Source organism: Balaenoptera musculus, chromosome 13, assembly GCF_009873245.2.
Source record: "Balaenoptera musculus isolate JJ_BM4_2016_0621 chromosome 13, mBalMus1.pri.v3, whole genome shotgun sequence".
In the NCBI taxonomy this organism is placed as follows: domain Eukaryota; kingdom Metazoa; phylum Chordata; class Mammalia; order Artiodactyla; family Balaenopteridae; genus Balaenoptera; species Balaenoptera musculus.
In genome coordinates, this window is record NC_045797.1 from 68,999,708 (window position 1) to 69,023,348 (window position 23,641).

General features: G+C 50.0%; 3 protein-coding genes across 5 annotated transcripts in view; 1 reads left to right on the forward strand and 2 right to left on the reverse strand.

Annotated features, from left to right (window-relative positions):
• IFT172 (intraflagellar transport 172) overlaps positions 1 to 10,034 on the forward strand; it is a 43,244-nt gene extending 33,210 nt beyond the window's left edge. Inside the window, exons 30-48 of the mRNA XM_036873660.1 lie at positions 178 to 320; positions 1,912 to 2,005; positions 2,167 to 2,231; positions 2,424 to 2,604; positions 2,848 to 2,957; positions 3,079 to 3,208; positions 5,575 to 5,673; positions 5,882 to 5,991; positions 6,121 to 6,184; positions 6,275 to 6,361; positions 6,655 to 6,771; positions 7,417 to 7,527; positions 7,718 to 7,837; positions 8,362 to 8,457; positions 8,681 to 8,740; positions 8,826 to 8,924; positions 9,238 to 9,391; positions 9,597 to 9,688; positions 9,898 to 10,034. Of these exons, the coding sequence (XP_036729555.1) occupies positions 178 to 320; positions 1,912 to 2,005; positions 2,167 to 2,231; positions 2,424 to 2,604; positions 2,848 to 2,957; positions 3,079 to 3,208; positions 5,575 to 5,673; positions 5,882 to 5,991; positions 6,121 to 6,184; positions 6,275 to 6,361; positions 6,655 to 6,771; positions 7,417 to 7,527; positions 7,718 to 7,837; positions 8,362 to 8,457; positions 8,681 to 8,740; positions 8,826 to 8,924; positions 9,238 to 9,391; positions 9,597 to 9,688; positions 9,898 to 9,987 (2,022 nt within the window). The 3' untranslated portion in view covers positions 9,988 to 10,034. The remainder of the gene's footprint in view (positions 1 to 177; positions 321 to 1,911; positions 2,006 to 2,166; positions 2,232 to 2,423; positions 2,605 to 2,847; positions 2,958 to 3,078; positions 3,209 to 5,574; positions 5,674 to 5,881; positions 5,992 to 6,120; positions 6,185 to 6,274; positions 6,362 to 6,654; positions 6,772 to 7,416; positions 7,528 to 7,717; positions 7,838 to 8,361; positions 8,458 to 8,680; positions 8,741 to 8,825; positions 8,925 to 9,237; positions 9,392 to 9,596; positions 9,689 to 9,897) is intronic.
• A 77-nt stretch (positions 10,035 to 10,111) lies between these two features.
• On the reverse strand, positions 10,112 to 11,854 carry KRTCAP3 (keratinocyte associated protein 3). Of its 2 annotated transcripts, XM_036873200.1 has the most exons (7): positions 11,648 to 11,848; positions 11,308 to 11,492; positions 11,173 to 11,232; positions 10,799 to 11,005; positions 10,541 to 10,675; positions 10,326 to 10,439; positions 10,112 to 10,205 (listed from the first exon to the last, which is right to left on the reverse strand). In XM_036873200.1, exons 1-6 carry the CDS (start codon positions 11,676 to 11,678, stop codon positions 10,332 to 10,334), a joined length of 726 nt encoding a protein of 241 aa, XP_036729095.1. In that variant the 5' UTR covers positions 11,679 to 11,848; the 3' UTR covers positions 10,112 to 10,205; positions 10,326 to 10,331. The 2 variants fall into 2 exon arrangements, with proteins under 2 accessions (XP_036729095.1, XP_036729094.1); XM_036873199.1 differs by having other exon boundaries at positions 11,173 to 11,492; positions 11,648 to 11,854.
• A 26-nt stretch (positions 11,855 to 11,880) lies between these two features.
• NRBP1 (nuclear receptor binding protein 1) lies at positions 11,881 to 23,181 on the reverse strand. Of its 2 annotated transcripts, XM_036873196.1 has the most exons (18): positions 23,041 to 23,181; positions 19,724 to 19,953; positions 19,416 to 19,538; positions 19,125 to 19,226; positions 18,650 to 18,739; positions 18,456 to 18,496; positions 17,992 to 18,086; positions 16,397 to 16,480; positions 16,153 to 16,211; positions 15,895 to 15,993; positions 13,975 to 14,107; positions 13,670 to 13,775; positions 13,472 to 13,522; positions 13,238 to 13,373; positions 12,980 to 13,033; positions 12,829 to 12,892; positions 12,511 to 12,566; positions 11,881 to 12,430 (listed from the first exon to the last, which is right to left on the reverse strand). In XM_036873196.1, exons 2-18 carry the CDS (start codon positions 19,931 to 19,933, stop codon positions 12,326 to 12,328), a joined length of 1,608 nt encoding a protein of 535 aa, XP_036729091.1. In that variant the 5' UTR covers positions 19,934 to 19,953; positions 23,041 to 23,181; the 3' UTR covers positions 11,881 to 12,325. The 2 variants fall into 2 exon arrangements, with proteins under 2 accessions (XP_036729091.1, XP_036729092.1); XM_036873197.1 differs by lacking the exon at positions 12,829 to 12,892 and having other exon boundaries at positions 23,041 to 23,174.
• Positions 23,182 to 23,641: the final 460 nt, after the last annotated feature.

The window sequence follows — 23,641 nt, forward strand, 5'->3', positions numbered from 1 at the left end:
GACCTGAAATCCATCCTGGGACCCTAATCAGGTTAATAGACCCTGGAACTGAGCCCTCTTCCTACTGCTCTAGGAGAGGCACCTGATCCTTTTCCAAGCTGAGGTCAGGTCAGAGAGGGGAAGGGAGCAGCCATGTAGCCCTGTACTGGAGGATTGCCAAGTGGCTTTGCTTTTCAGGTGGCCAAGGCTCACGGAGGAGCTAATGCCCACAAACACGTGGCCTATCTGTGGGCAAAGAGCCTGGGAGGTGAGGCTGCAGTTAGACTGCTCAATAAGCTGGGACTCCTGGAAGCTGCTATTGACCATGCTGCTGACAACTGGTGAGGCCCCAAGCCTTCTCTCTGCTGGCCCCATTCCAGACAGAGCCGCTATATAGAGAAAGGAAATTGATGTATAACTGAAAAGCATTTCTGGAGGCTGAAGCAAGAGTGAAGCAGTGTGGTAAGGAGAGATCCTTGGAAGAACCTGATAGAGAGGCAAGAATGAATTAGTAACTCTGCTCCTGTTCCCCAGGAGGCTCAGAATGGTGTTTAATCTTTGGCTGTTCTAAGGAGAAAGGTGGAAAGAGAACAGCTTTTAAAGCTAAAATGCACTAAGCCAGTAACTTACTTCTGAGTAACGGAAGTGTGATTCTATTAAATGCAAAATGAGCTTTTCTTTCTTTTTTTAAATTAAGTTAAATTAAATTATTAATGTTTTGAAGTGTAGTTGATTTATAATATTAGTTTCAGGTGTCCAACATGATGATTCAATATTTTTATAAATTATACTCCATTTAAAGTTATTATAAAATATTGGCTATATTCCCTGTGCTGTATAGTGTATTCTTGTAGCTTATTTACTTTATACATAGTAGTCTGTAGCTCTTAATCTCCTAGCCCTGTCTTGACCTTCCCCCCTTTCCTCTCCCCACTGGTAACCACTAGTTTGTTCTCTATATCTGTGAGTCTGTTTCTGTTTTGTTATATTCATTTGTTTTGTTTTTTTAGATTTCACATATAAGTGACAACATACAGTATTTGTCTTTCTCTGTCTGACTTATTTCACTAAGCATAATACCCTCCAGGTCCATCCGTGTTGTTGGAAATGGCAAAATTTCATTTTTTTTATGGCTGAGTAGTATTCCATTGTATATATGTACCACATCTTCCTTATTCATTTATCTGTTGATGGACACTTAGGTTGCTTCCATATCTTGGCTGTTGTAAATAGCGCTGCTATGAACACTGGGGTGCATGTATCTTTTCTAATTAGTGTTTTTGTTTTCTTCAGATATATACCCAGGAGTGGAATTGTTGGATCATATGGTAGTTCTGTTTTTTAGTTTTTTGAGGACGCTCCATACTCTTTTCCCTATTGGCTGCACCAAATTACATTCCCACCAGCAGTGCACAAGGGTTCCATTTTCTCCACATCCTCACCCACATTTGCTATTTGTAGACCTTTTTTGATGATAGCCATTCTTACAGGTGCGAGTTGTTATCTCATTGTGGTTTTGACTTGCATTTCTCTGATGATTAGATGATTAGAGCATCTTTTCATGTTGACCATCTGTGTATCCTCTTTTGAAAAACGTCTATTCAGGTCTTCTGCCCAAAGTGAGCTTTTCTTAAGTAAATGTTAAGAACACCAGTAGTAATCCTGCATCGAGTCAGATTGCTGCGGGTAGTTTTACTTGTTTTGGGAAGATTATTTTTCTGCTAGTGTAGATGTGGCTCAGGAGGAGGTGGTCAGAGCACCAGGAGTCCTTCCTCCCTGTCAGTGCTGTGCTCTCTGTGCTTCTCTATCATGTCATATTGTCTTTCTTAATCTGTGCCTTTTCCTCCCCTCAATCCTTGCCCTCTGTTTTTCTTTTCCTCTTATAAAAGGAAGTATAGAGTAGGCTAACCTTATCTGCGCCTTCCATTTCAGCTCCTTTGAATTTGCTTTTGAACTCTCTCGACTGGCCCTCAAGCACAAAACTCCTGAGATTCATCTCAGATACGCTATGTACCTGGAGGATGAGGTATGGATGTGATTCTTCTCCATTGCTTTTGACTCTGACCGCAGAGCCCTCCTTCCCATCCCCTAGCCCACTGCTGCCAGGCATTCAAACCTCTTGTCTCATGGCTGCCTGTGATGCCAATCTCTGTCTCATCATGTATGGCTGCCTTTCTCTCCCTCTAGGGAAAATTTGAAGAGGCTGAAGCTGAATTCATCAGGGCTGGTAAACCCAAGGAAGCAGTCCTCATGTGAGTTACCCCATAAATTCCTTAATCCTGTCCTCCCAGACTCAGCCCCAGGATCTTTCATTGTCATCTTCACCTTCATCTAAACCTAGTACCAATAAATCTTATACCCCCTCAGTGACATGGCTTTTTGCCTCTCATCGTGAAGGCCTCATTCCTATACTCAGCCTCCTCTCTGTCCTCATCTGGGAGCAGGTTTGTCCATAACCAGGATTGGGAGGCAGCTCAGCGTGTGGCCGAGGCCCACGACCCTGACAGCGTCACTGAGGTGCTCATGGGGCAGGCCCGGGGCGCCTTGGAGGAGAAGGACTTCCAGAAAGCAGAAGGGCTGCTGCTTCGGGCCCAGAGACCGGGCCTGGCCCTCAATTACTATAAGGTGGGCCAGCGGATTCAGGGCCATGAGGGGAGGGTGAGAGGATGTGAGAGCCCACAGAGCACTACACTGAGCCCTGGTACTGAGAATGATACAGGAGGTTAACACTGGGGAAGGGGAAGGAGACAAAGAGGAAGGGGAAGAGAAGTCCAAGGACCTAGGGATCAGTGGGCCATAGCACCTGAGTGGCACTGGAAAGCTGTCATGCCTGCCGCTAACCGTCCTGCTACCTGGCAATCTGAGCAGGAGGCTGGACTGTGGAGCGATGCCCTGCGGATCTGCAAGGACTACATGCCTGGCCAGCTGGAGGCACTGCAGGAAGAGTATGAGCGGGAAGCTACCAAGAAGGGGGCCAGGTATGAAGCCAGGGGACCCGGAAGTGTCGGCAGGGCTGGGGATGGGTGGTCAGAAGGTGTGCACAGAATCGGCCACGCTGCCCCTCCCCATTCCTGGTCACAAGCGCGCTCGTCTGCACAGGGGCATGGAAGGACTGGTGGAACAGGCTCGACAGTGGGAGCAGGCTGGAGAATACAGCCGTGCAGTCGACTGTTACCTCAAAGTGCGGGATGCAGGGAGCAGCAGCCTGGTGGAGAAGTGCTGGATGAAGGTGAGGCTGCCACACCTGCCTGGCCCTGTGCTTCCCGGCCTCCATTCACATCCAGCGTTCCTTCTCAGACAGTCATCTTTTTCCTCCTGTGTCTTTTTGTTTTCAATCAGGTAGCAGGTATCTACTGAGTGCTTGCTAGATGCTAGATCCAGAACCTATGAAGGCTATAAAAAGGGATATAACACAGAACCCGGAGAGCCAGAAATTGGGGGAAGGTAGACTAACATGTGGCTCAATTAGTTAATATCGCAACTTAGTGAAGATTGAAGTGTGTGATTCAAGTAGAGTTGAGAGAAGGGTGAGATCTCTGTGGGCTGGGGTAGGGGAACCCTTGTGAGGGAGGAGGTAGGCCTGGGGTCAGAGCTGGAAGGGCAAATCCAGACCCTGGAGCTGGGCCAGATGGAGGCCATGAAAAAAGTAGAGGCCCCTCCTCTACCCAGCAGCTCCTGAAAAGAAGCCTCTAGCAGATTAAGCCAAGCTAATTTGTTTCATCAATTCTAAGATAGGTTCTTGGTGTCTTTGAGATGGGGATACATGTATATTTTAATGATGTGCCTTAGATGCAGGGAAATACGGTATTAGGAGTTATGAAGGGGTGAGATTGCTCAGCCCCTGAATAAAATGTTGGTGTGCCGATGCCCCTGCAGAACTTCCCTTAGGTTTGTGAGGCCTTGTAATTGAATAGCCCCTAGAAGTTGGAGGGGAAGGGAGTAGAAAGGACTGAGGATTGGTTAAGAGTTTAGCGGGTTTTAATCAAGTATGAAGCATCTTCTGTATCTTACTCTGGGGCATTGTTTACTCGGGTCTGTTCATGACTATACCTTCTTCAGGTTAGTCAGAGGGTGGCTTCCTGGATGGGAGCACTTTAAGCCTTGACGGCTTTGGCAGGTAAAGAAAGAGAGGCAAGGGACTTCCCCGGCGGTCCAATGGTTAAGACTTTGCCTTCCAATGCAGGAGGCGTGGGTTCGATCCCTGGTCGGGGAACTAAGATTCCCACATGCCGTGGGGTGTGGCCAAAAACTTTAAAAAAAAAGAAAGAAAGAAAGAGAGGCAAGAATAGGTGGGGGAAGACCAGGAGGATTAGCATAGACTATAGCTAAACTGGACCATGTGGAAATTAAAATCTGGTGAGGATGTCAGCATCACAGCGCAAACAGAGTGAACTCATGGAACACCTGGGTTTGTAGAATTACTGAGTTTTAGGGTTAGAAGAGGTCTCCAAGGTCATCTAGACCAACACTGTCCAGTAGAAATATAATGCAGGTCACAAAGGTTTAAGTCATACATGTAATTTTAAACTTTCTAGTAGCCCCACATTCAAATAAGTATAAAGAAACAGGTGGAAATAATTATATTCTATTTAACCCAATATATCAAAACTATTATTTCAACATGCAATCAATATAAAAATTTATCAAAAATTTGCCATGCTGCCCCTCATTCTATTCATGTAGAATGAATATTCTACATTCCTTTTTTCACACTAAAATCTTTGAAACATTTAAGGTTACAGCACATCGCAGTTGGGACTGGCCACATGTGACTAGTGGCTGCTGTTCTGGACAGTACAAATCTAGACTGACCGTGACTCTTTTTTTTTTTTTAAAGATTCTATACTTTATTTTTTATTTATTTATTTTTGGCTGCATTGAGTCTTCATTGCTGTGCGTGGGCTTTCTCTAGTTGCGGCGAGTGGGGGCTACTCTTTGTTGCGGTGCGTGGGCTTCTCACTGCAGTGGCTTCTCTTGTTGGAGCATGGCCTCTAGGCACGCAGGCTTCAGTAGTTGTGGCTCGCGGGCTCAGTAGTTGTGGCTCGCAGGCTCTAGAGCACAGGCTCAGTAGTTGTGGCGCACGGGCTTAGTTGCTCCGTGGCATGTGGGATCTTCCCAGACCAGGGCTCGAACCCTTGTCCCCTGCATTGGCAGGCGGATTCTTAACCACTGTGCCACCAGGGAAGCCCTGACCATCACTCTTATGGGTGAAGAAACTGAAGCTCAGAAAAGCCTAAAACAAATAGTTGCAGAATGCCCTGGGCTCCGATTTTAGGGGTTCTTTCTCTATACCATGCTACCAAGATTCTGTTTGTGACAAAGAACTTGAGAAACCAGTTTGTCAAAGGTGACAGGACCAAATGCAGTGATCTCAGACAGCGATGAGTGTCTGAAAGAGGATGAGTTGAGAGGAACAGATAGGTCCTCTATTTAAAGGCTCTGATGGACCATGAGGCAGGATTTGCCCAAGAGGGCGGAAAGTGAGGGAGAGTGCAAGAAAGTTGACAACTGGAGGGAAAAAAACAGAGCAGGTCGAGGACCCCCCAGCAATATTTGTCTCTCCTACCCATTTCTATCTTCTGTTCAACCACTCAGGCAGCTGAACTCTCCATCAAGTTTCTACCTCCCCAACGCAGTCTGGAAGTAGTTCGGGCTGTGGGACCCCAGCTGATTGGAATTGGAAAGCACAGTGCAGTAAGTAGCGTGCCGGGACTGAATAGAAATAGATTGCACAGAGATGGGTGGAAAGGTGACACCTGCACTCAGGAAGCTGTATGAGGTGGGTCTCCTGGCAGGCATGGCATGCATTTCTGTTTCCCCAGAGTTCACAGAGAGTTCCCAGAGGGGAGACTGGGGAGGGAGGGGAAAGATGATCTCCAGTCTCTGACTTTCCACTGTGCAGGCTGCAGAGCTCTATCTGAACCTGGACCTAGTCAAGGAAGCGATCGATGCTTTCCTTGAGGGTGAGGAATGGAACAAGGCCAAGCGTGTGGCTAAGGAGTTAGATCCCCGGTAAGCTCATGACCCCTTCTCACTAGAAATTCTCTTTTACTTCCTTTTGTAAAGATTGGGAGAAAGTTCTCATGGGAGGGGTGTGCATCCCAGGACCATGAAGTGCAAGATCTCTGCACATCTTCACAGGTATGAAGACTATGTGGACCAGCATTATAAAGAGTTCCTCAAGAACCAGGGCAAAGTGGACTCGGTGAGATTGGCAGAGTCAGCAGGAGGCAAGCTCAAGAGATTCTCTCTCTCCTTCTCCTCGTGTAACTCTGTCTTTTCCACTGACCCGTAGCTGGTGGGTGTGGATGTGGCGGCTGCTTTGGACCTGTATGTGGAGCAGGGCCAGTGGGACAAGTGTGTTGAAACAGCTACCAAGCAGGTACTGCTCTCTTCACCCCACTCCCAGCTCTTCTGTGCATTTTTCTGACTCCCCACCTGTCCCAGAGCTGTCTCTCTTACTTCCTCCAAAGCCCAAACCCCAAAGATCCCTGATCAGCGTCAGAGAGCTCAGTCTTCACACTCTGACAGTGGGGTCAGAGGCCTAGCTGGGCCTGGCTTGCATATGCCCTTGGCCGCCTAAACAAATCCACGGCCTCAAGTCACCACCCCACCCTCACTGCCTGGTCTTACTGACCCCAACCTCCCCTTGCTTTTCCTGCACCCCTGGAACAGAACTACAAGATTCTGCACAAGTACGTGGCTTTGTATGCGACTCACCTGATCCGAGAGGGCGGCTATGCCCAGGCGCTGGCCCTGTATGTGCAGCACGGAGCCCCTGCTAACCCACAGGTATCAGCCTGCTCCTTGGGGTGAACGTTTCCGCAAGGAAATTCTTACCTTCTCCTCAAGGACCACTCACGCTCTCAGGGTCTGTCTTCTCAAAGGATTCTTTCATTAGAGAGCATGGTCCCCAGAGACCCCACCCAGCCTCTTCAGAAACGTACAGCCTCTCTAGAGGATTTACCCTTTGAAGGAACACCAAACAACCTCCCCATGCTCTTAGCTAGCACGCAGGGAACAGTCTTGCAGAGATGAACCGCACACACCTCTAGGGCCTTACTGACTTCCTCCGGAGAGCGAGCACCGCTCTCCTACCTGAGCATCGCAGCTCTGTGGACACCGTCACCCCGGTAACAGTGTGGCTGCACTTTCACTGCCGACACTGTCACCCGGTAACAGTGTGACTGCACTTTCACAGCCACACATTTGCCCACACCCACAGGGCGCCAGATAGGAAGAAATCGCTTTTTCTTGCCCTTCTTCTTCCTCTTCTCTTAAGATAACGCTTTCTCCAGCAGCGTCCCATAGCTCCCCCGCGCGCGCGCACTTTACAGCCCGTTTTCCTCTTTGGCCCCACTTCCCCTGACCTTCTCTTCTAGTTGTGCTCTTCTCACTCAGCTCTCCTTCCCCCTCCCCCTCCCCCTCCACCTCCAGAACTTCAACATCTACAGAAGGATCTTCACTGACATGGTGAGCTCCCCTGGGACCAACAGTGCCGAGGCCTATCACAACTGGGCTGACCTTCGGGACGTCCTCTTCAACCTGGTGAGGAAGTCGGGTGGACAGCAGAGCAGAAAGGCTATTCCGCCTGTCCATGTCCGCGTCTTTTCTTTCACGCACATAAACCTTCACCCTCGGACTCTACCTTCCTCTATCCAGGTGGCCGTCAGTTGACCACTCTGGCCCTGGCACTCCTCTGACCCCTGACCCAGGCTGTGCACTCTCCCTGCTCTAGTGTGAAAACTTGGTGAAGTCCAGTGAGGCAAACTCTCCAGCCCATGAGGAGTTCGAGACCATGCTGCTGATCGCCCATTACTATGCCACTCGCTCTGCGGCCCAGAGCATCAAACAGCTGGTGAGACAGACGGGGGAGGAGCCCTCAGTCTTACAGACGTATCTTCAAATGTATGAAGTTGAATGAATTCAAGATCTGGACAGTCTCAAGCTTGGCTCACTGCTCTCCTAGTTTCTCTTTACCCTTGCTGAGATGGTTTTCTTTGTATTCCTCTGACCTTCTTAGGGCTCTGTGCCCACAAAGCTCCAGCCTCATTACGCTCAAACATTCAAATTCCATGATTTCTGCATTGACCTCTTATAATATATACATACCTTTGGCTTATTCATGGTAGTATATTGTATATTTATTTCCTGGAGTTGGACAATAGAATTCTAGAGGTGGGAGGAAATTTAGAAATAACCTAGGTCCAGTTCTCTTGTGCAGATGAAAAAAAAAACTAAGACCCAGAACTGCATGACCCAGAGCAATTTAATATTGATTGTTGGTCTTCTGGTTCTATGGCTGCCTTAGTTATAAGATCATTGGTCTGGCAGCTCAGTCACATAGTGCCAGGATCATAATGCTTTGACTTTAATCCATAGGAAACTGTGGCTGCCAGGCTTTCTGTTTCACTCTTACGTCACACCCAGCTACTACCTGCAGACAAGGCCTTCTATGAAGCAGGCATTGCTGCCAAGGTGAGCAATGGGGCCAAGCAAGGGCGGGGCCCAGGAGAGAAGGAAATCAAAAGTTGGAAAGTAGGAAATCCCAGCTGCTCAGGTGGAGCAGAGCTGAGTGTGGGGCTGACGTTATGGAGGAGATCATTTTCCTGTTATCTTCCTGGGTTCTCCCCCCTGCATCCTGGAGAAACACAGCCACGCCCAGCTGCTCACTCCCACTTGCACCTTTTCTCTGGTGCAGGCAGTTGGCTGGGAGAACATGGCCTTCATCTTCCTCAACCGCTTTTTGGATCTGACAGATGTGAGTAGGGCAGTTGTGCCCAGAGGTTGGGAGGTTTTGCCTGTCACAAGCTGTGCCTATTTCATGGCTGCCCACTCTGCCGCAGGCAATCGAAGAAGGGACTCTGGATGCCCTTGACCACTCTGACTTTCAGGATACAGACATTCCCTTTGAGGTGCCACTCCCAGCCAAGCAGCACGTCCCGGTAAGGGCACAGGATTGGAGAGCAGGAGGCCTCACGAGTGTGAGTGCACTGGAAAGGGAGGACACTTTAGGATGGTCCTCCCAACACTTTGTAATGGCATCAGTCAGCAACGTCTGTGGAAGGGCCTCAGCCCTCACTGTTCGTTCAGTGAAAGTAGAAGCAGAGGAAAAAGCTAAGGCTGTGACTGTGACCACCAATCCAAGGAGGATCATTTGTGGGTGAAAGGTGGTACACAGGATGACGGCTCAGCAAACCCTCTGCCCATCATCTTCTACTTGCCCTGCCCTGCGTGAAGCTGCTCTGTCCTTCCCAGGAGGCTCAGAGAGAAGAAGTTCGAGACTGGGTGCTCACAATCTCAATGGACCAGCGGTTGGAGCAGGTTCTGCCTCGGGATGAGCGTGGTGCCTACGAGGCTTCCCTGGTGGCGGCCAGCACTGGAGTTCGGGCACTGCCCTGCCTCATTACAGGTACAGAACCCTACAGCACCCCATATTCTGTGGTGGGTGGAAAGGAGGGAAAAACAGCAGGATCAAGAAACTGTTTTACTGTGATTCAGTAAAGGATGCAGAAGACAAGAACATCCTACTTTCTACCCCTAAATTGCTCTTCATTCTTCCCCCTCAATCCATCGCAATCTCCAGTTCATCTTTTTTTCTCCCCCCACCCCTCCAGGATACCCCATTCTGAGGAACAAAATTGAATTTAAGCGGCCAGGGAAGGCAGCTAACAAGGACAACTGGAATAAGTTCCTTATGGCCATCAAGGTTAGAGAGGAAGGCTTGAGAGATGGGGGTAGGGAGAACAGCGCTGAAGAACCCACCAGCAACTGTGCTGGGTGGGGGAGGTGCTGTCAAGAGGGCAGGTGCAGGCCTGAACCCTGCTCCCCACACTGAGATGGAGCAAGTTTTTTTTGTATCAGGGATGTTTTTCCCAGCGCTGCTGAGTTCCTCTCGTGCCCTCTGTTTCCTCACAGACCTCCCACAGCCCTGTGTGCCAAGACGTGCTGAAGTTCATCAGTCAGTGGTGCGGGGGACTGCCCAGCACCAGCTTCTCCTTTCAGTAACTGGTAGGGTTAGTCGGTTCCATCCCTCATTAAAGTCTTGTAAGTAACTGAGACCACTGTATTCTTTGATCAAGTTCACCCCCAACACTAGCCCAGCACCCCTTTCCCCCAAAAGGAATCATAATCAAGTAGAAGTTCTTTTATTACAACTGTTATTATATAAACATATCCTAGGGGTCAGTGGAAGATCCTTGTGGACTGAGCCTCCGGATCAGCACCTGCTTGACAGAGGAAGAGCCTGCGTCAGAGAGCAAGCAGCATAGCAAAGGCCCAACCCAGTTCTAAGAGTGGTCCCTGCCACCGCCCTTCCCCAGGCCACAATCCTCCTGGCCCATTACCTGTCCCTAAACCCAACTTTTCTGTGATATCCGGATTTCTCGAGTTTGATCCAGTAGCTGCTCATTTTCCTGCCTCTTACATTTAGGAAGTTCAAGCTCTGTCAGTTCCTCCAGCTACAGAAGAGGGTGGGGTTAGTACTCCAGCCCTGTATATAATTCAGCATCTTTTCAACACAATTTGTGTTGAATGAACCCTTCCTGTGCTTCTTCCTTACCTGCTCCTGTAGCCCTTCCTTCCTACAGGGCCCAACCCCACGTAGGGTGAGTGCAGCCACACAGCAGTAACCAGATAGAGCAGCCTCAGCTGCAGACATGAGCAAAGAAGGGATCCAGAGAGCCAAGGCTGTATCCTAAAAGGTGAAGGAAGGGCGGGAGGCCAGAGGAAGCAGGGCAGGAGTGGCAAGTAGGGGCGATTAAAGGGCAGGACTAAGGCTTTGTGGACCGCCAAAAGGCTGGGAAGAGAATGGACTCACATAGATTCTTGTGGGGTCAAAGGGGCAGTCGGTGTGTCCAGACCCCTGGTCCAGTGGTAACAAAGGATCCAGCAGTCCTGGATGGCAGTCAGCAATAAGACGGCGGCCGCCGTTGGCCACAGTGAATGACACAGCAAGGAGGAGGCCCAGGGAGCAGGCAGCAGACAAGAGAAGGTTCACCAGAGCTAGTGCCAGCAGGGCCCAGTGCTGACAGGGGCAGAAGGTCAGGGTGAGCAGCCTGGGGGTGGCTGCCTCTCCCACTGACACCTCGGCGACTCCATCTGAGGCTCCTCCTCCCACTAGAGATGAAGCTGAGTCAGCCCCCATTTCCCTGACGCCGGGCCTCCTCATTAAAGCTCCAGAAATCCCCTCACCAGTCGTGGGCGAAGAAGGTTCCTGGATGCCAAAAGGGCCACAAGTCCCACGGAAACGCTCTGCAAGAAACAAAACCTGAGGCCCGCGCCGCTCTCCGGCGCCAACCGCCCGCCCCACGGCCCGGCCCCGCTCACCAGCAGCCCGGAGCCCACGGAGATGACATTGGCGGTGGTGTACTCCGAGGTGACGGCGCCGCGGGGATTGGCCACGTGCCGCAGGACGGTGCCGTGCAGCACGGCCCCCAGCAGCAGGTTCACGTGGCCCACCAGGATCAGCGCCAGGCCCACGTGCATGAGCCGCCGGGGCCCCTGGGCCGCGTCTGCAAAGCACGGGGGGAGGGGCAGGCCTGAGCGGGAGAGGAGGTGGCGGAGGCGGCGGAGGCCCCTCTCTGCCGCCCCGAGTCGGCCACGGGGCGTAGGGCGGGTCCAGGGTGGGCGCTCAGGGGAGAACGCGACCGGAGGGGCCAGAAATTACCGAAAACGCAGAGGCGGCAGCGGCACCTCATCTGTCCCTCAGCGCTCGCCACGGGGCAGCTCTACCTGCCCTGGCCCCGCCCTCGCTCCCCGGCCAGTTCCGCTCTCCCTGCGCACCTGCAGCCCAACCTCCGCGCCCCCTGGCGGGGGAGGCAGGCGCGCACGCGCACGCCCACACACACACACACACACACCCCCACACCCACCCACACCCACACACCCACACGACGCGCGTAGCAAAAAGTAGACTTTTATTACAGCAGCAACTGAGGCGAATCGAATGGCCCCCCGGGGCCACCCCTGCAGCACCACCCTTCTCTCCCGCCCCGTCCGCCCCAGCGGGATTGTAGAATTCAGCTCCCAGCGCCCGTGGGCTTCCTTTCCACACAGGCTGGGCGGGAGCCAGCAGATCAGCTACTAGCCCCCAACTAGAAGGCGGCTGCTGAGAAGGCCCAGGCCCACGTCTGTGCAAAACAAGTAAACAAAGTGCAGAGGGATGGAAGAGAAGGGGAGGGGTGGGTAGGGTGATGCTCAGAACCAGGGAGCCCCAAAGCCCTCCTGAATAATAAAGGAGAGCGGGGCTTCACAGGGTAATACTGTCTGGGGGGAAGGGGCAGGAAGGCTGTAGCACATGTTGCGACAGCCACAGCTCAGATTAGGGGCTGGGCCCGAGTGAGCTCTAAGAGGAGACGGTGACAGCGGCTGAGTTGAGGGTGCTGTTCCTGGCAAAATTGAACTTGTTCAGGGTCTCCTCCAGCAGAGAAGTCAGTCGGCTCTGGTCCGCCTAGAGGGGAGGAGCTCAGTGAGACCGGGTGGAGGAGAGCGGAGGCAGCGGGGGCGGGCGGCTGGAGGCAGAAACCTCACCTCGCTAATGAAGCCCAGCTGCACCAGCTCGGCCGCCAACTCGGGGATGTTCTCATCTGACAGAGAAACGGGAGAGGGTGAGTACAGTGCAGCAGTGAGGGGCACAGAGCCCTTGGAACAGCCCCAGTCAGGCGACCCTGGCTGGGAAAGAATGACACAAGCAAAACTGTCAGATCCACCCTCCAATTTTAGGGGCGAAGATATTCATTCTACGTGAGTCGATGTGTTACTGCCCTGTCACCTTCCCCACCCCTGAATGTGTCCCTCACAGATAAGGCTCATAGACTCTCCATCCTCTGAGGGAAAGGAGAGACTCACTTGGCATCAGGTCACAGCTCAGGTGCCGGTTCAGTTTGTCCTCCAGCTTCAGCAGAAGCGTCAGCTGGAGAGTAGGACAGTCAGAAAATGAGGCTCCCCTTGCCCACCCTCTGGCCACCCAGCCCTATGCAGCCCTGGCCCTGAGCCTTACATGGTGTTTGACGCCCTCCTCCACCGACTCGATGTTGCACTGCATCAGAACCACCTAGGGAGAGGGGACAGAGAGGGTCACTAGAGTAGGGACCAGTGAGCAAAAAACCCCCAAGAGCTGGAAGCCTTTCCAGCCCACGGGACATGAACGCCAGGGAGCAGAAACACATTCTTCTCTCTAAAGGACAAAGCCTTATCTGAGATGTCCTCTCTCCCTTCCACCACGACCACAGAGACAGCCACACCCACACAGCCCCACCTTGCGGGTCTCCACCTCAGCCGGTTCAGGTGTTGGAGTCTTGACAGACGGCGGCACCACAGGTGATGTCACCTCCTCCTGCTGTGGCTGCTGGGGCCGAGGCAGCCCAAAGGCCGTCAGGGGGTAGATCCCGTTCCTAAGTGGAGATCAGACAGGTCGGATGGGCTCCGTGGATGCCTTAGGACACCCACCCCTGCCTCCTCAAGGAAGCTTTTTTTCTCATTCTTCTCTCACCTGACATCTTCAAGGAATTTATCCAGTTCCAGAGCTGGTGACTGAGAGTACCTGGAGAAGAAAAGAGAAGGAAGATGGAAGGAAGGAAACAAACAAAATAGCAGATTCCACCACTCCCAGAGAATGGACAGTTGACAGAAACCTCAGGGTGGGAGTGACCAATCTGTCCCTTTCAGAACCTCTCAGTTAGTTACTCACAAAGTCTGAACTGGTTCTCTTCCTGGTCCTGCAGGGATTTCAGCCAGTACAGCACTGGTATCCATGTTTTTGGTGATCTCCTCCAGAGCATTCTCTGGGATCATGTCTGGAGGGCATGATGGAATGGGAAGTTATGGAAGGATAGTTCAGCTTAATATCACAGAAGGCACAAGGGGTCCTGGGGGAGGGTGGGGGAGGAACGGAAAGAATCCCTTTGGAAGTAGAAGAGGAAAGGAATCATTCCAGTGAGAGTTACAAGGCTCCAGACTGGAAAAAAAACTCCCAGGAGGGTTAAGAGGACTCACGCTGGTGTCCCACAATGCAGTGGGCAGCAAGGAGTTTGAGCGAGGGCACTTCAAACAGTGCTGGGTGGAACAGAAGTTCTCTGGCTGTTGGTCTGCGAGCGGGTTCAGACTGCAGGCACTTTTGAATGAACTCCTAGAAAAGGGGACAAGGGAGTGGAGCAGGCATCTGGCAAGCACTCCACTGTGTTCGTCTCTCTCTCTCACATTATATCTAGCACAAGGCTGTGTGCATACCAGGTGCTCAGCACTGGCTGAGGGAACAAATTGCTAATGTATTTGAAAGGACTTTGAAAACTGTAAGGTATTATATGAAAGGTATCATTCACTGTCCTTCTGGTTTTATTTTTCTGCTCCCCAACCGCAAGCTTTTTTTCTTTACTGTTCAAACTTATGATTTCTTTTTCCTTATTTTCTATCTCTCTGCTTTATTAGCCCACTCACTGCCTACCTTCTCCAACCCTCACCAAATTTACCTCTCTCTTTCCAAACTCACCCACTGTGGTCAATAATAGTTACCATCTTTTTATTTCCCAAGCCTACCACTACAATTTCTTTTGTCCGCTACATCATTTATTAAATTCACTGGATTTCCCCATGCTCCCTCTAACCCCACAGGTCCCATGACAGTTAACCTGCTCTCCTCCTTTCAATCTGGAAGGCCAAGAAGGCCATATACCTAATCTCTTACTTGAACAGCCCACCCTGACACTGAACTAGAAACTTATTCCACACTAGCCTCAAGACTTCCCACTAATCTTCCTTCTTTTCTCTCCTCCCCCCACTTTTTTTTGAATTTTTGAATTTTATTTTATTTATTTTTTTATACAGCAGGTTCTTATTAGTTATCCACTTTATACATATTATCCTCCTCCCTTTTATAAGCATCTAATGAGTTACAAACTAACCTTGTTTGGACCTTCCTGTCCAGACCCTACTTACTATAGTCTACTTCCTGATTCATAACCCCTATAACCTTTTTATTTTTTAATTTTTTCTTCCATTTTTTGATTCGTGTTTTAATTTTATTTGGTTGTGCCGGGTCTTAGTTGCGGCATGCGAACTCTTAGTTGCAGCATGCATGTGGGATCTAGTTCCCTGACCAGGGATCGAACCCGGGCCCCCTGCATTGGGAGCATGGAATCTTAACCACTGTGCCACCAGGGAAGTCCCCCCCATATCCTTTAAATCTTAGCTCATTTATTTCAGGGCACTTTCCCTAACTAAAACTATACAAATATAAAACCCCAAATGACTGGTTTGAGTAATTCAAACTGATTGATTTGTTCAAAAATATCAAGATGGTTGGGACTTCCCTGGTGGTCCAGTGGCTAAGGCTCCGCGCTCCCAATGCAGGGAGCCCGGGTTTGATCCCTGGTCAGGGAACTAGATCCCACAGGCCACAACTAAGAGTTCGTGTGCCAGAACTAAAGATCCCGCATGCGGCAACGAAGATTCCCATGTGGCGAAACTAAGACCTGGCACAGCCAAATAAATAAATAAATAAATAAATAAAAGGGTGTGTGCCAATAATGGTCATACCTATATGAAAGAAAAATACATAACAAGATGGTTGTCTGAAAGTGTATACCAATTACCTGAGGTAACCAACAAATTAGTTTGTTTTCACGTAGACAAACCTAAGTTAACACACAAATTTTAGTCCCAATATTACCCATCTTAAACCCCTAACCTGTGAGAGAGAGAGAGAGAAAGAGAGAGAGAGAGAATGTGTGTGTGTGTGTATGTGTGTGTGTGTGTGTGTACCAAAAACACCTAGGGAAATGTTCACTACTTTGAGTGCCCTTTCTGCTTTATGTTTTCTTACTCTTAGAAGAGAGCATATTCCCAGCAGGTAAAAGGAAGAAAAATCTGAAGACATTTCAAAGTCTGTTAAGGAGGAGTGATCCTGAAGATTCTTACCCTCTGTAATGGGTCTTCTAGAAGCTGAATGGCACTGCTGATGGCTTCCTGTGGCACATATGAGGACTCTCCATTGCCCTGAATCTCTAGCACTGCCATCTGCAGTGAGGGGTAATAAAAAGGAAAAATAGAGACCTAAGAACCTCAGTGCTCCCACAGTCACTCCCTCAAGACCAGTACCTTACTTGTCAACCCTCCATTTCTCTTCTATCTTCTAATTTGACCCCTTTCCACTACCCACCCTTCTGGTCTCCTCACCTCCAGTGCACACATGCCAAAGGAGTAGATGTCTACTGCCGTTGTCACATTAGTGACTTCTAGGGAAAACAGAGAAGCTTTGGTGAATCAGAGGATCCGGGCAGGACATGGCAGAGGTGTCTTAAAACTTTTTGCATGCCAGTAGAGAAGGACAAAAGTTTCAGTTATGTTACCTCCGACCCTCAGGTTGTAAAGTGGAAAACCTGGGGGATGGGCACAGGGCAGAGAAACTGGGATGCCTCACCTCCATATTCTGGTGCAAAGAAGTGGAGATTCTTCTGCTCTTCCCGACAAGTCTTCACATGATTGTTGATAGTGTCAGGAGCCACTGGGAGTAGGGGAGATACCCACAATCTGACCACCATCAACAAAGCACACCTCACTCCAGAGAAAGGCCCCCAAAAGACAAATTCTCTCCTGAAGTCTCTAACCCTCAACAGGCGCAAACCTATCCCTTTCCCATCATGAACTCCAGACTAAACATGAACACCACCTATCTCCCCTTTCTCAGGTCTACCGCTTCTCATCTAAGGTCCCCAACTCAGTAGCAGCAAAGGCTCCACACTAAACTAACAGGTACACGGGGGCTTTGGGCTGGCAAGGAACAACACAGTCTAAGGAGAAACTCACTTGTGACCTGCTTACCTTCCCCAAAGCCCAGGTACATCTAACCCCAGATCACATGAAAACGTTTGGTCTAGTTCTTTCATCCACCCTGCAAACAGTGTAAAAACACAGGCAGCCCTTCCTAATCTGGAACAATTAAGAGACCTCAGAAACTTGGATGAAGATGGATAAGAAGGATTAACATACAACCAAGTAGACAGCCTCCTTCTTACCCACCTTTACTGACTGAAACTCAAAAACAGCTCAAAACTGAACCAATACCCTTAAATCAGTTTCACTTGTAATCCACCAAAATTTTTAGACCCCTGCTCTACTCTCTTATTCCTCAACATTGCCTGCCACAGAGCTGAACGAGGAACCAGGGCCAGGCCCAATTTGGACTCATTCGGATCATAAACAATGACTACAAGTCACAGAGAGTCTGGGAGCACAGTATGACTTAGGGAACCAGCCTGATGATGAGGGCGAGTAAGAATCCAGGACGTAAGTGGCCAGCCAGGCAGAATCCATAGGAAACAAGCAGGTTATGGAAAGGCAAGCAGGCGGAGGGCTGGTAGCGCAGAAGCCAAGCAGGCATAATTAGGCAGGGGAATGGTGTTTGCTCCCACGACTGCATGCACTGGGCAGCCGCAAAGGGGAGCAGAGGAAGCACAAACAGCGCCCCAAGTAGGGCAGAGGGAGCTCTCACCATTAGCAAAAATCCTATGAAAGACTGTTGGGAACAGAGCAGCCCGTAAGCGGGAGGGAGGAAAACAGAGAAAAGTTGTGAGCGATGGAGCAGCCAAGCCCCAGACAAATGGACACACAAACAACACACAGACACGGCACACAGAAATGGTAAACACTGCACACATATACACAGCAAATGAAAGCACTCACAGCAGGCACAGCCTGGAACGTCCTTTGGTTTGGTAGCGTCTGGCCCCAGGGGCTCAAATCATACCTTACACCTAACCCTTGCCCTTTCCCAACCTCCTATCAAGATCTCTGTATTAACCCCAGTTTCCCTCCAAAAAGGTACAAGATTAGACCCTACGCCTTCTCCGCTAATTGACTGGCCTCTCTCTATAAATTACCCCTAGTAAGGTCCTTTCTCTTATCACCAGCCCACACCTCAGAACTTTGCTCTGTCTTCCCCCATTCCTTTCATCTTACCCCCATGGTTCCCAAATTCCCGAGGCTCCCCTGCCCAGAACCTCTCCCTCCCCTCACCAGAGCCAATCTTGATGAGTCCGTTGTGCTGGATGAAGATGGTGTCACAGGTCAGGTTCCCATGGATGATGGGGGGGTCACAGGAGTGCAGGTAGCTGTGGGGGCACTGGGCTGTTAGAGGGGCCACTGGGAAATTAGGGCAGGGGGATCCCAAGGGCTAAGAGGAGCAAGGGCCTGGTCTCCTGCTGCTCACCACAAAGATAATACCCACACTCTGAATCTCCATTATGCCTGATGAGTTAAATAGCTGGATAAGCGCTAGGAGAAAGAGGTAGGAGACAGCATCATGGTCAAGGCATTAGGATGAACCCTTTAAAAGACCGACAGGGGCCTAATCTTGAAGTATATGACTCAAAGAAAGTGGGGAGGGGCAGAAAAGAACGACAGAGTAGTGCCCTGAAATCTGTTTGGAGGAACTAAATCAGGAATAAATATGGGAAAGACACTAACCAGATCCTACTTACCTTAGGGCAGAGAGGATTTGTGTGCACCAACGCTTCCAAGCCTGGAACAGAGTTTGATCCGAGGGTCAGCAGTAATCCCCTCTCTTAACCCTCCAACCAGTTCCCTCCATCCCATCCTGATCAGCTTCATAATTAACATAATCTTTTTTAAACCTCCAAACCAGCCTACAGCTTTGTCTGCTCTCCCTCCATACCTTTTCATTCATAGTCTTGTGGTTCTTTTTGGTCTTCTTCAGAAATTGCTTAAGACTCCCAGATGACATGTATTCTGTGATAAAAATGACCTGGAGAGGCAAAGCACACAAATAAAGCCTTATAGTAGAAATGATCCCTTATCTAGGTAACACATATACAACATATACATAAAATTTGGAAGCCTGGTGTTTTTCTTGATAAAGTTTCTCTCTTTTGTTCTTAGCATCATTCCTTAGATTTAATAGGGCAATGAAAACTACTGAGCAATATGAGCTATGGGAAGGAAGAAACAAAAATTCACTCATTTCTATCCCGACTATAACCAGACAAAAGGCACAGGTGGTGGTCATAGCCCTACTCTCATCTCAACAGCAGCTGATTCCAGCTCTGTTTCAAAACTATCTTTTTCTGAATATAAAATGAACAATAAGTGTAACTAGTCTCTTTGCAGTAAGCTCAGGAAAAAGTTCTTACCCTGGCCTTGTTCTCTTTAATGTCAGCCCAATACTTGTGAAACTTGACAATGTTGAGATGTTCCAACTGAATCAGATTATCAAACACAGCACGGACCTTTTCCTGGAAGCAGGGGAGACATTGGGATAACAGGGTTCAGAAAGCATTATCATCCTGAAAAGCCATTCCCTATCCCCCCTAGAAATGATCTAACCCCAACGTACTCTTCTCATAGTAGCTTCCCAACCCCAATTCCTCTTTAACACCAGCATTCTAACATCCCACAGGCTGCGTTCTTTCACCATTACTTACCTCCTGCAGCTTGTAGTTCTTTCGCTCAGAGAACTGTACCTCATTCCACACAACCTCTACACCCTCCTCTGTATCCATGGCCAGGTATGCACTGTCAATACCTGGTACATTCCGCTGATTCACCTGAGAAGAAATTCAAATGAAAGGGAATTAAAGTTACCACACGAACTCTCTATTTTAATACTCCATACGATCATCTTCTCCCAGGCTCTGACCTGTTAAAGCTTGGTCTGCCCCATTGAGACTCTGCCCCTCCACTTTTTACCTCTTAGAATTCACTCTCAAGAGTAACATGACCACTACCTCACCTCTTCTCGCCTCTTCTGCCAGCGCCCACAGGGTGACTCTTCCAAGATCTCAGACTCATCTTCACTTTCTTCTTCTTCCTCAGGGGAAGCTGCTGAGGTCGTGGAGGTCACAGGAGGTGACACTGACGTCAGGCCAGGAGCTGAGGATGAGGATTCTACCTTTGGGTCTGAGCCACTGCTGAGTACTGTCTGGGACTCCCCCTCCGACATGCTGGAACAAACACTCAGGCCTGCATTGGTTGGAGCAAGGGTGATGGGAGAAGGCAGAGAGGGTTAGGATAGATTCTATAAAGATTCCATCCTAATAACCTAATCTGGGGTTAACAAGGAAACAAAACATATACCTCCCTTGTTTCCTTTAAATCCAAAATCAGAATTAGTCCTGTATGAACCCTAAACATTAACTACTCTCCTAGTCTAGAGAAGGGGAGCTTTCTTGGTTGAAGATGACTCACCCAGGTCAGTGAGCAACTGAAGTATACTTTAAGCTTAAAGAATATGCTGCTATGCTTAATTCTGTTAATAAACATATTTTATCACTTAAAAAAAAATGACTCACCCAGGAGTGGCAAGCACAAGATTTACGGTAGTACAACCCGTGTTTAGTAAGGTCCAAATGAACAGCAAAATCAGGGGCCTCATTCCTTCTCAGCACTTACCCGATAGCCTTCTCTGTGAATCCTCACCTACCTCTTGCACTGTGCTCAAGAACCAAGGTACACGGGCCCTATTTGGAACAGATGACTCGAGACCCCCAAATGTTCCACTGAACCAGCTCTAGATCTAGAGCTGTAGCACTCTCAACCAATTTATTCAGCTGAAACCCTCAGCTGATTTATTCCACTTGAACTAACCTTGGCATTCACTGTCCATCTCTCCTATGCACAGAACAAGCCTGCCAGTCCATGATGAGGCTACCCTTGGGCCAGGTGACTGGCAGTGGCTAGTGACTTCATCCCTGATGACCTCACCCTCCCTGTGATGTGAGTGTGGCAAATGGGTGGGTATTGGTTAGCAACATTTTTTTTTCATTCACTCATTCAACAAATGTTTATTAAGCACTTACTGCAGGCCAAGCACTGAGCTAGGTGCTTGAGATACAACAGTGAACAAAATAAATAAGATGCCCACACTCATAAAGCCGCAAATTTAAGGCAGAGCTAAGACTTTAAGCTTCCAGTTTTCATTTCATTCACATGGCTCAAAGCCTCCATCCTCTGACACAGGTATTCCTTTCAAGTACAAATAACTCAAGACACAGCCATTATAGGATAAAGCACTATACAGTATAACATTTTATACTAACTAGTGTATAGTATTATACATTGACATGGCTACTTAAAGAAAAAGAATCCTCAAAAGCTAAATGTCACTAACTTCAAAATCACAGGACAATCCCTGAATGTTATCCCATATTTCTAAGAACGAAGGCCGTGCTTCCCTGGTGGTGCAGTGGTTGAGAATCTGCCTGCCAATGCAAGGGACACGGGTTCGAGCCCTGGTTTTGGAAGATCCCACATGCCGCGGAGCAACTAGGCCCGTGAGCCACAACTACTGAGCCTGCGCGTCTGGAGCCTGTGCTCCGCAACAAGAGAGGCCGCGATAGTGAGAGGCCCGCGCACCGCGATTCAGAGTGGCCCCCGCTTGCCACAACTGGAGAAAGCCCTCGCACAGAAACGAAGACCCAACACAGCCAAAAATAAATAAATAAAATAAAGAATTATTAAAAAAAAAAAAGAAGTATATCTAAGTATTTAAAAAAAAAAAAAAAAAAAAAAAGAACGAAGGCCGTGAAGGAGTTGGAACCTGATGTGTGCTGGGCTCAAGGGAGTGCTCGCCAGGATGAAAATGATATCCTGTAAAGTACATTTGCTCCTGTAAGTCAGTTCAAAATACAGAAGCTTCTGATCAACACCAACCTTCTGAAAAGCCCTCATTTCTTTTTAGAACTCTCAGATGCCCCCTTCTGCCCATCTCTGCCCCCAACCTACACTGTGTTTAACCCAAGCCAGGAGATATTATTAGATGACATTCCAGTAAATACCAGAGGGCAAACAAAGCACTACAGAGAAAATCTGGCAAGATGTTATTTCGCCTATGTTTTTTTCTCAGTCCTTGCCTAGCATAGATTTCAATCAACCAGTCTTAGTAATCTACCTGAAAAGTAGCTTAAAAAAATGGTAAGAAAGTTCATATGGGTTACTTTATTTATAGAATGCATCCTGAATCTGAACAGCTAAGTAAAGTTTCCAGCTACATTATAAGAAATACCAGTGGAATTCTAATACAGGAAGCCTGTAGCCAATGGGCTCTAAAGAAACTTCTGGACCCAGGGCACAATTAATCCACAGCAGGGCACCGCAAGAGATGCCAAACCTTCACCAGTCATAGATGCTCTTCGAATGTGCTTGTCTTCTCCCTCCCCAATCTCTCCCCCGCAGGCAAAATGAAGGCAATGCCCAAGATCCCCCAGCACTCCCCCTGCTGATGGCAACACTGGAGTTTTTGTCTCAGGGTCGGTCGTTCAGAGGTTTAAATGAGATCACATATGGAAAAGGCCACTGACGCCCCTCAAGGGAATCTCCTCGCCACCCCGAGATGCCTAGCGTTCACTTCCGAGCAGTGTAGGTAAATCGTTGCAAAGTTTTTTCCTGCAAAGTTTTTCATTTTTTGGACTGCAGCTTCTCAGCATTTCAACTCCTCAGCAACAGCTCACAGGCCTCTCGCCCGCCCTCACCCTGAGCGGACCAAAGAAGGCCTGAGACCTGCAGAACAAGCAAGCTCGGGGAGGAATTTCACACTGCAACAGGTCGCCTAGCCCGCTGTTGGCGAGGGACCGTCGGGCCCGGGGGCCGGCCCTGCAGCGAGCTGCAGCCACCTCACCAAAGGCCAACCCCGCGGCGCCGTCAGGGGCGCAGGCCACGCCCCCGCGCAGTCGGCACGCCGACCCCGCGAGCAGGCGCGGCCCCGACGCTGCGCTTCCGCAGGCCGCCGGGCCCGCGACCGCCGCCCCCGCCCCCGCCGCCGGCCCCGCCTCTCGTCAGCCCGAGTTCGACACGAACGCCGGGGCCTCGCGCCCCGCGCCCGCAGAATTCTGGGCGCTGCCGCCGCCGCTCGGGGACGGTCGGGGAGGGCCGGGCAGGGACTGTGGGGCCGAGGTGTACTCTCGGCTCCGGCGGGCCGGGCCTTGGCTGCCGAGTGAGCAGGGCCGCCTCCAGACACCCGCCTGCCGGGGTCCCACCGTCCTGGCCGCGGAGGCCGATCCTCTCGTCCTTTAGCTGAAACCTTCCCTCCCTCTCAGTCCCCTCGGCGCTCACCACCCGACTCCGCTCCCCGCAGCCTGCGCTTCAGCTCCAGCTCGGGTTCCGGGGCCCCGGATCAGAAAGACTCGCTCACAGCTGCGCTCCGCGGCGCAACCGAACTGCGGGCCCCGCCCTCGCGGCGTCCGGACCAACAGATGGGCGGTGCCGCAGCGCCGTTGGGTTTCCATTGGACAGGGCGGCCAGGGTGGGCGGTGCCCCGGGCAGACGGTCGCTCGCAGGGGTAGTCTTCAACCCGGTTTCCTCCCCTAGAGCCTGTCCGGCTGAGACCTCTTGGAGGGTTCGGTGTTTTCGGTCTCAACTGGGGCCTGTCTCTCCGTCCACCCCTCTGTCCGGTCGTGGTGCCCCCGATGATTCTGCTGGGCGAAGGGAAGTCCTTCCCCCTCTTCTTGAAGGCGCCATGACAGTTCTAGTCCGACTCAAAGACAAAAGGAGTGAAAGACGTAGCCTCAATCTGAGAGGAGCGCCCACCCACTTTCAGTATTTGGGGGTGAGACTGCGCAGAACACCAATTCTTCAGAAAACTTTTTAAAAATTACTGGACACATTAACACTGAAAATGAATAGTTAACGCTTCGTAATTGGATAGTACTGATGT

Coding starts and splice junctions, on each gene's coding strand:
- KRTCAP3 (XM_036873199.1), bottom strand. CDS start 11,678: ATGAGGTGCCGCTGCCGCCTCTGCGTTTTCG. Junction 11,493..11,647: donor CTGCCGCCTCTGCGTTTTCG/GTAATTTCTGGC, acceptor CGTGCTTTGCAG/ACGCGGCCCAGGGGCCCCGG. Junction 10,440..10,540: donor AGGAAGGGCTACAGGAGCAG/GTAAGGAAGAAG, acceptor CCTCTTCTGTAG/CTGGAGGAACTGACAGAGCT.
- NRBP1 (XM_036873196.1), bottom strand. CDS start 19,933: ATGTCGGAGGGGGAGTCCCAGACAGTACTCAGCAGTGGCTCAGACCCA. Junction 16,212..16,396: donor CTTTGCACCAGAATATGGAG/GTGAGGCATCCC, acceptor TGTTTTCCCTAG/AAGTCACTAATGTGACAACG. Junction 13,034..13,237: donor CTGAGGTGGAGACCCGCAAG/GTGGGGCTGTGT, acceptor CCCTCTCCCTAG/GTGGTTCTGATGCAGTGCAA.